This window comes from Sceloporus occidentalis, unplaced genomic scaffold (genome assembly GCF_023333645.1).
Source record: "Sceloporus occidentalis isolate IW3139 unplaced genomic scaffold, rSceOcc1.0.p SCAF_1, whole genome shotgun sequence".
NCBI lineage: Eukaryota > Metazoa > Chordata > Lepidosauria > Squamata > Phrynosomatidae > Sceloporus > Sceloporus occidentalis.
The window spans coordinates 136,806,694-136,816,757 of NW_028316981.1; the positions used below are offsets into that span (position 1 = coordinate 136,806,694).

Sequence of the window (10,064 nt, forward strand, 5' to 3'; positions counted from 1 at the left end):
GAATTCCAATAAGGGATACTCAACCTATACAAGATTTAACCTTATATATGAACTAGGATTGCTTGGTAAGTCAGGTGGGGAAAGTGGTGGGGAGGCTAAGATGAATGCCTCATCCTGTGTTTCTCTGTTCCTGTGACCATGTGATTAGGGGGCCACACTTCCCCTAAAGGATGAAGTTCGCAGTTTGGGAGTACTCCTGGACTTGTCCCTGCAGTTGTCATCTCGAGTAGATGTGACAGCCAGGAGTGCTTGGTATCAACTTCGATTGATACGCCAACTGCTTCCTTACCTGGACCGAAAGGACCTTGAAGCAGTGGTACATGCACTGGTAATTTCTTGTCTAGATTTCTGTAATGCGCTTTACATGGGACTACCCTTGTACCAAGTTCGGAAGCTTCAATTAGTTCAAAATATGGCAGCCAGGTTGGTCACAGGTTCCTCAAGGGTCAACCATATTACACCAGTCCTAAAAGAACTTCACTGGCTGTCGATTAGCTTTCAGGTGCAATACAAGGTGTTGGTTATTATCTTTAAAGCCCTACATGGTTTGGACCCAAGTTACTTGCGGGAATGCCACTCCCTACATAATCTGCCCTGCACTCTCAGAATAACTGGGAAGAACCAGCTAGAACTACAAACAACTAGATTAGTTTCAACTTCCCAAAGGACCTTCACCGTAGCAGCTCCAAAATTATAGAACAGCCTCCCGGAAGAGATCCTTCTTATTACCTCCTTGGGTGCTTTTAAAAAGGCAGTTAAGAAGGATCTCTTCTGGCGAGCTTACCCACCTGGCCTCATATAAGAAATATTGTTCCTTCTTTCTTTGAATCTGTATATTTCCATTCAACCATCGATTTTTGATAGAACTTGTTTTACGAAATTATTAGATAATTTTATTGTAATTTATTGTTATGCATTGTATATTTTATTGGGGTGTAATCCTGCCTCGATCCACTTGGGAGAGGTGGGAAAATATAAATAAAATTATTATTATTATTATTATTATTATTAAGAAGTTGTTCTGTGGGTTTGCATCTTAGATGCTATTCTACTTTACTTTGTGGTCTTTCCTCCCTCCTGTCATGCATTTTTTGTGCATGCATATGCGTGTGTGTGTGTGCACATGCATGCATGTGCATGTGTTTTGCATCCATTCTTCTGGTTTAGTCATTCCAGTCATTGGCTTCCCAGCTCTATGTGTTTTGTACTGCAGAGCACATACCAGAAGTGCCCCCAGATTTTCACAACCTCATTGGCTGTGCCTGTGTCCATTTGTCATATAATTGACAACACCATTTCTGATTGGTGGACTGCGGTGGAAGCATATATGCAGTTTGCTTCCCCTCGTGAGATGCACAGGCATTGGACTTGGTGGATGTTTCACTGGTATAGCAGTGATGGTATATCTGCAACCCAGAGCAACTGTGTGTGTAAGCTCACTCTGTCTATGGACATCTTCTAAGGAGCTGCCCTTGGAGGTACTGCTGCATGTTGCATGAACAGTGGTGGTAGAAGGGAGGCTGTCTTTCTGCTTTCCAGCCTTCTAATCTTCAAGCATATGAGGGGCTGCAGTTCAATGGTGGAGCACATGGTTCACATGCAGAATGTCCCAGGTTTGTTTTCCAGCATCTCCTGGAGGACCCACCAAAGCAAACAAAAGGAATCCAAGCAGTAGTTGAGAAAAACTGCTACTCAAAGCCATAGAGAACTGCTGCTGGTCAAGAGTAAACAGCATACCCTCCAACATTTCTCAGATGAAAGTCAGGACATGTGTGACCAAGCAATACTACAGTGTGGTCAGGAGGACAAAACCTACTAAGGAGAAAGAACACACAAACTAGGAGAGGCTGAAGTAATTTGCTTTTGCCTGAGGGGTTATTCAGACATTGTTTTTGTTAGCGTGACTATGTGAATAATCTCATTTATGCAATTCAGTTTTGTTGTTCACACTTTTTTTGAACTGCATCTCTGCGCATCTCTGTAAGTTCTGTGCTCACAAGTGTTAGCACTTGAATAAAGATGGAGTTGATGATGTAGATGTATTCAAAACATGTTCAAGGCATGCAGAGTATTATCCTGGTTTATCCCGTGTCTATTTGCATCAGTTATTCACACAGCTGACAATGCAAATCTTTTAGGAAAACTTAGGGAAAAAAACAAGATTGATTATCCTGGGATTTGTGTGTGTGGGGGGGGGTGTTTGGCAGCCATTCCCAACTTAATCAGGCACATTTTAAATGCATGTGAACAACAAAGATTCAATCCACATGCTACCGGGATTATTTTCACTTTCTGAATAACCCCTGAATAATCCCTTGAGCCTCCTAGCAAGGGCAAGATTCCATCTCCTCTCCTCGTATCTCCATTGCTCAGTTGCACTTTGAGCTTAGTTTGCAGTAAAGAAAGTAAGCTGAGGGAAAAGGGGGAAGTAGGAAGAGGAGGGAGAAATCATAACATTTTAAAGTAACGTGAAAAGTGGGATGACAGAAGAATATCTGGGACTGTCCTTGCCATATCAGGATAGTTGGACAGTATGAGACAATGCTGAACTGAATAAACAAATATCTAGCCTGATACCTTCTTTGGCATCTGGTGGAAACAGTAGGGACTAGTTCTTTTGAGTTTGCTTTTCTAGTTGTATGTGCAGTCTCTAGTTGCATGTACAGCATCATGGCTCCTTCATCCATCAACCATGCTAAACCATATTATGTACATACATAATCAGTTTGACAAGAGACAAATATAAACACTGTCTGTGTATTTGAGAAGCACATCTTCCCCCACTCCTTCGCCCTTATTTTTTTTTCCTGGGACTCTAATCTTACATAGTTTAAATTGGTTTTTATAATTTAAATTGGTTTTCTAAACCAGAAATTAATGAAACAACCCTGAGTGAAACTAAAGCCAGCACACCATTATTGCTCAGACTACGCAGTTCATTCCATTCCAGATAAGTCTATTAATACAGCTTCCTATTTATATATACTGGCTCCTTGCAGCAATGTAGCGGAGGGTTACAGCTGCCTAGCTGAGACAAAATAAATGGCCTGTTAGTCGTCATTTGGGAGAAAGTGATCACTTGAAGTGGAGTGAGAGAAGAGACAGTGACAGGAATGCATAAGGAGCACTCAGCACGCAGACCCCAGCAAAGCTGCCCAATTGATGGATCATAACTGCAGTGTACAAGAAAGGCAGGTCAATAATCTTACTGCGGAAGCAAGTCTCTCTTAAAAACCTACCAGAAATGCATGCTCTGCGGCATACGTAGCCAGCCAGCAAAGAGACTAGTGGAGGAATATGGAACTTACTCATGCAACAGCTCCTGCTTAGTCATCCAGCATCAGGTTGGTTGTTGTTGGTGGCACTTCAAAATCAGGAAGACCACATCCAACCACAAAAGGAACACGAGGTGGTTCTGAACCAATGATGGAGAGCTCAGGAGGGACACACCTTAATATGGGTGCAGTGACCTCGAAGGTGGGAATTGCTCGGTTGTTGCAGGCAGCATTTGGATGTACAACGTTCAGCCTTGTGGCCCACCGAGGAGAATTCACCATGGCCTATGGCACCTTCTGCATGTCTGTCTGGTGTTTCTGCTTTGCTGTCACAATCTTCATCATCATCTGTGAGTTCACCCGCCTTCACAGTTGTCTGAGTATCTCCTGGGGGAATTTCACAGCTGCTTTTGCCATGTTGGCTACTCTCATGTCCATTACAGCTGCAGTGATCTACCCACTGTATGTCCCATTCAGCTGCTATTCCAATGGATGTGAGGTGAGAGACTTCCGCATATCTGCCAGTGTCTTTGCGGGGCTTCTGTTTTTTGCATATGCCACAGAGGTATTTCTCACTAGGGCCAAACCAGGACAAGTAACCAGCTACATGGCCACAGTATCTGGCCTCCTGAAAATTGTCCAGGCTTTTGTAGCTTGCATTATCTTTGGAGCTCTGGTGAATGGCAGCCAGTACAATATGTATGTGGCTACCCAGTGGTGTGTGGCCGTTTACAGCTTCTGTTTTGTTGTGACTGTAGTGGTGGTGGTGCTCAGCGTCACAGGAAGAACAGCGATGGTGAAGTGCCCCTTTGAGCGCTTTGTGGTCATTTACACATTTGGAGCTGTCCTGATGTATGTAAGTGCTGCAGTGATCTGGCCAGTGTTCTGCTTTGACCCTAAGTATGGCACTCCACATCGTCCATATCAATGCTCCAGAGGCTCCTGCCCCTGGGACAGCCAAGTGGTCATTGCAGTGTTCACATATGTAAACCTAGTGCTTTATATTGTAGATTTAGCGTACTCGCAGCGTATCCGCTTTGTCTCACACCCTTAATACCCAGCCCTGATGCCACAAAAATCATAATGGATTACAATGTCATTGACGGAAAATGTTGACAATAAATAATGCTCGAAAAAAGAATAGTTGTGAACAGGCCAGTCCATGGGGGGTGGGGGGTGGGAGGACTTGAGATGGTTTGGTAAGGAAAAAAGAAAAGAAGAAAAGACTTTTTCTCGCCCACAACTGCAATACATATAGGTGTACTACGACAATAGCTGCATAGGCAAACAAGTTCTCTGAAGCCTAGGATTGGTGTGGAAATAGGTTTTGGATCCTTAATGTGTATCTAAGAATTGGTAGTTTAGAGTTGCAGCAGATATAGAAAAGCATCCCAGCTAGGAAGAACATATATGAAAAATAACTGGGTTTTTATTAAAGTTGATTTGCAAACCTGATAGATTCTGCCAGAAGCTTCTTCCACCTTCAGTCTCATTCAAGGAGAAAGATGGGATAATAAATAAATAAATAATTTCTGAAGAAAGGGAAGGGGAAAATATTATAAGAATAATGGAAATATGGAGATTGAGAACCTCCTCCAGACCATGAGAATAGTAACAATTTCTTTATGCATGTACAGTCTGAGAAGTGAAAAAAATACAGTGGGCCCTTGGTATCAGCTGAGTTTAGTTCCAGGATTCCCACCCCCAGTTGATACCAAAATCCATGGATGCGCAAGTCCCATTATATACAATGGCACAGTAAAATGGTATCCCTTATATAAAATTCCGAAATCCTTTTGGAATTTTTTCAAGTCGTGGATGGTTGAATCCATGGATATAGAATCTGTGGATATGAAGAGCTGACTGTACCACCAAGCTTGTAACTAAGAATGGTGTAGGAAAGGTTGCCCTAGCCTGTGGAACAACTACAGCAGGCCATTGATATCTGCTAGGGTTTGGTTACAGGACCAGCCCAAGATACTAAAATCCATGGGTGTTCAAGTCCCATTAAATACAGTGGGTAGTAAAATGGTGTCCCTTCTATAAAATGGCAAAATCAAGGTTTGCTTTTTGGAATTTATATATTTTCTGAATATTTTCAAGCTGTGGATTCTTTAATCTGTGGATAAGGTGGGCAGACTGTATTTCCAGGTTGGTTTCCTCAGTGGTCCTTCAAGTGTCTGGGATGCCTCACTGCCTGTAGAAACTTGACTACATGCAAGACATTCGCCTTTTCAACCAAAGCCAAACTTCTGAACCAAAGCCACACTTTTGAACCAAAGCCACATTTTTGAACCAAAGTGTATTAATTTAGACAAATTGCTGTGGTTGTTGTGTTTTCAAGAATTAGGCAATAGACATCATTTAGTTCTTTAAGAACTTTGGCATCATGTAAGTTGCACATTATTTCATAATTCAGAACATGGCTTGGGTTGTCTTGGTCTTCTGTAATGCAAAGAAAACATGTGTAACTTTTTAATAAATCTAGCCAAGTGCTTCTTGGCAGACCTGACTCCAGAATATATTGATTCTGGGTTCCCAGAAGAGAAGAAAGCTGCCTAATTCATTGTGTTGTTAAAAAAGAAAAGAAAAGAAAAAAGGGGGGAGCTTGTTGGTTTCTTACACTATGGACCATGATTTTCACCTTTTTATCTCAAGCCATGTATAAGCAAAAGCATGTTGTTGATTCAAAAATGTTATATTAAATGTTTGCATAGTGAATAGAAAGGTTTGATTCCAATTCTAAATAAAAATGGCTGATCAGCAAATGTATCCAGAGTTTTCTTTAACAGTTCTAAACTACATACAGTAGGCTCTTGATATTCACTGGGGTTTGATTCCAAGACCCACCCATCCCATGGTTACCAAAATCCATGGATCAAGTCTCACAATATACAATGGGGTAGTAAAATGGCATCTCTTATGAGAAACAGAAAAACTGAGATTTGCTTTTTGGATGTGTGTGTGTGTGTGTGTGTATGACAGGAGTTTATCACACAGGAGGAATTTCTCTTAATTTCGAATGAAAAGAAAGTGGGGCCGGAACACATTCACATGAATTCGCTATTTCAGCGAATTTACGTGAATTCGAATTGTGTTCGAACTGACTTCCCATTGTCCGAAAATAGCTTGCCATTGCCCGAAATTGCGTGCGGTAGTCTATCACGCAATAATGTGAATCCCCATGATTGCGTTCGGACTGACTTCCCATTGCCCGAAATAGTGTGTTGTAGTCTATCACGCAATAACGTTAAACCCCATGATTGCGTTCGGATTGCCATTGGATTATACTTCCAATTTCCGTTGTCTGATAAACTCCTTAGTCTTTTTGAACCATTATTCGATGAATCTGTGGATGCAGAATCTGTAGATATGGAGGGCCAACTGTACATGTGGGAAGTTACACCTATACCTATGGCACATTCCTATCCTTGCATTTATCCTACACCATCTACCAGTTGTTAAAGGCCTGTGCCCAAACACATGAACCATCTCCTCTTCCTAAACATAATCCCAGCATTTATGTAGCATAAACCAGAGGTTACACATTTAGCCCTCTTTAAAATTGTGTAATGTTGGAAGATGTTACCAAAAAACCTAGTGTCCAGGGAAGGTTCCACAAATTATATTCTGTGGGGGAATTGATTTAGCTCAATAGGGAGCAGAGAGAGGATCACAGGGAACACTAGCCAGGGTACAAGCCTATTTTTACTGGTTCTGAAAGGCTAGAACTGCAGAGTACTAAGTACAACTCAATTTTATTATCTGAACAACTACAAGGATGTCAACATCCACACGAAGCACTTATACACACACAAGAACTACAATATACAAGTTAGTAGTCGATATTAAATTAAAGGATTGCAGTGGGCAATGCTTACCTGTTCCAGAAGCCAGGCTCTAGTCTGGGAGGAAGCTGGGAGTTAAATGTGACTTAGGAGCAGCCTGCAGCCACCTCCATCTTTGCCAGATTGGGGCCGCAGCAACTGAACTCCATGCCCCCGATCTGGCCTTTTTGTGCCTTGGAAAGGGCACTGCATCATCTAGATGCAGTGCCACAGGAGCGCCACGACGCCATGTGGTGTAGCATGCAGCATCATGCCGACCTGAGGTTGAGCCGGGGCATGCGTCATGTGGACCCCACACCCCAAATCTGCCCCCAGGCCAGCCTTTCCCAACGGTCTGCACAGCCCCTTAGTCTGCTTGCTGTCTGGCACAGACAGCAGTACTAAGGGGCCAGGCTTGAATCTGTCAGAGTTTCTGTCTCATTCTAAACTGGAGCAAAATAGGAGTGCCCAATCAGGGGTATTTATGGGCCAAACCTGACTCGAGGCAGTTGGAACTGATTTTTCCAGGAATCCCAGAAATAATGGGATTCCCACCTGGTTGATGGTTTTAACTTCAGAGTTACAAAAAGAATATTTTGGGTTGATGGCAGTGACATTGATTTAATCAAGTAGTGATAAAGTCAGGACAACTTCAGGGAGTTCAAGACAGGAGGGGGTGTGGGAAAATACCATGGGGGCTAGCAGAAAGATTGGCTTAATGCTTTAGGCTTACAGACTTCTTTGTCTGTAACCTTCAAGAGGAAATGCACATGGGAGTAGGCTGGGAAGCAGCAAGATTCACTGCATATGAATCCTTACATACCCTCAGGTTTATGTGACCACTCATTAAAAGGTCATCATGACCTTTCCAGGTTTATGCTTTTTGGCCTCTCTGTAACTGCTATTATAACAAAATATAACAAAATATTTGTACCCCAAATAATGTGAGGTAAGGAGGGAATGCTAACAAGCATAAACACTGCAGCTCGGCATCAGATGAAAATCCTATTGGGAATCAATGTGTTTCACACTGATTAATTATCACCTTGAGTCTGTCTTTTCCAGAAGTCCCTGTGCACTGAGCTAGATTCAGGAAAGAGAAAGCAGCTATTAGATGACCAGGTTCCCATGCAAAGCAGAATGGAAAGCCAGGGAATGCTACCTGCCATAGTAACAATTGCAAGTAACCATTATTGACCCGGTTTTCGGTTCTTGATTTTAATTATTGAAAGGGTCAGATTGTTTTGCTCCATTGGGTCACTGAATGGTTGAGTGGTCTGTAATCTGCCAGGTAAAAAGGTGTCAATCCTAGGCTGCATCTGCACAGCAAAAATAATCCAGGCTGATACCATTTTAACTGCCATGGCTCAATGCTATGGGATTCTGGGAATAGCAGTTTAGCCTTCTCTGCCAGAGATCTCTTATGCCACAACAAATTACATTCCCAGAATTCCATAGTACTGAGCCACGCCAGTTAAAGTAATGTCAAATTGGAATATTTGTGCATTGAAGCCTGGCCTGTAATATATTGGGAAACTTCCTGAAAACAGACTAAATTAAATCTGAATGATGAATTTAGTTGCAATTTAACTGCAAAACGTTTCTAATGAATAGGTCCAGAGCTTCCTAATCCTGAGATGTCTTTAAAAAAAAATAATTTCTTGTTCTCGCAGTTGAAAAGAAGAAGAAAAATTAAGTGTGAAATCAGCATGAGGCAAAATATGAGGCCTTAGAACTAATCTGAATGGATAATAAAGTGATTCTGGAGATGAACAACATTTCATCACATTGCAGAACATCCTGTTCTTCCCTTAATTTCTAACTGAACCAACGCTTCAAGCTTCCTTTTCTTCCAAATTTCTAATCCTTGAGAAAAATAAAATCAATTGTGTGGTGTGGAAAGGGGGTCATGAAAAATTATCTTAGGGGCTGAACAGACAACCCCCAAAGTATACCTTCAGGGCATCATTGGCATGCAGCATTTACATGCTGCACATCACAATGACACCTAGAGTATATCACACAGAGCTTTTGGGTGGTTTTGTAGCTCAGTTCCAGCTCACTTCCGAAGTGACTGCACTTCCAACGATGCGGTTTCACCTCATAAAGGGGCTGTTTTATCAGACACCATTGATTTCTATGGGAGCCCCTTGCGAATTGCTTCAGCAGCGTTTCTGAAGTCACCCCTCATTTTGGTTAAAACTGAAAAAAAGTGGCTTCAGAGAATTCGCTTCCAGGCTGCCTTCGATTGCACTGCGATTTGTTCTGGTGTGGAAAAGCACTCCGATGCCACCCCCCTTGGCCCCTGCGTCCTGCTCCGTCATCCCCCTCCTCCTCCTTCATGCCATCTCCTCCTCTCTGCCAACCAGCCGATCCCATCATCCCCTGCGTCCCCTGCATCCTCCTAGACCCCGATTTGCTCCACTCCTTCAGCCTCCCACCAATCCCATCATCCCTGCCTTCTCCTAGACCATGTGCTCCTCTCCCTCACCCTAACACCTAACATCATCCCCTGACTGCTCCTGCATCCCCATCTCGCCCCCTCTCCACCTAACCCATCATCCCCTGACTGCTCCTGCATCCTGATCCTGGCCCCAGCAACCCCCAGCCACCTATCCCATCATCCCCTGACTACTCCTGCATCCTGATCCTGGCCCCAGCAACTCCCAGCGAGCTATCCCATCATCCCCTGCCTTCTCCTAGACCCCGATGAAGGATGACAGCTAAGAAGGGGGCAGGGAAGGAGTACAGCGTCCACAGCCCCACTGAGAATGTGCAAGGGGGGCAGTTCAAATCGTTGACCCCTCACAGTATGCTCTGGTGTGGTAATACAATGTGCACTCACTCCCCTTTGCTTGAGTCTGCATCATGTGACTTGCTTGGAATCGAACTGACTTTGCTTGCCCCTCACTTCGGAAGGACAACAGCAAGGCAACCAGGTGTGGAAAAACATGATGTTTTA

At 43.2% G+C, this 10,064-nt stretch overlaps 1 protein-coding gene across 1 annotated transcript; it reads left to right on the plus strand.

Moving 5' to 3' along the window:
• The first annotated feature begins 3,009 nt into the window (after window positions 1-3,009).
• Window positions 3,010-5,971, plus strand: LOC149322261 (myeloid-associated differentiation marker-like protein 2). The gene has a single exon (XM_089507920.1). The coding sequence runs from the start codon at window positions 3,424-3,426 to the stop codon at window positions 4,327-4,329; it is 906 nt and encodes a 301-aa protein (XP_089364046.1). The 5' UTR covers window positions 3,010-3,423; the 3' UTR covers window positions 4,330-5,971.
• The last annotated feature ends 4,093 nt before the right edge of the window (window positions 5,972-10,064 follow it).

Bases quoted from the DNA above. Each gene is read 5' to 3' on its own strand.
- LOC149322261 (XM_089507920.1), top strand. From the start codon at position 3,424: ATGATGGAGAGCTCAGGAGGGACACACCTTAATATGGGTGCAGTGACC.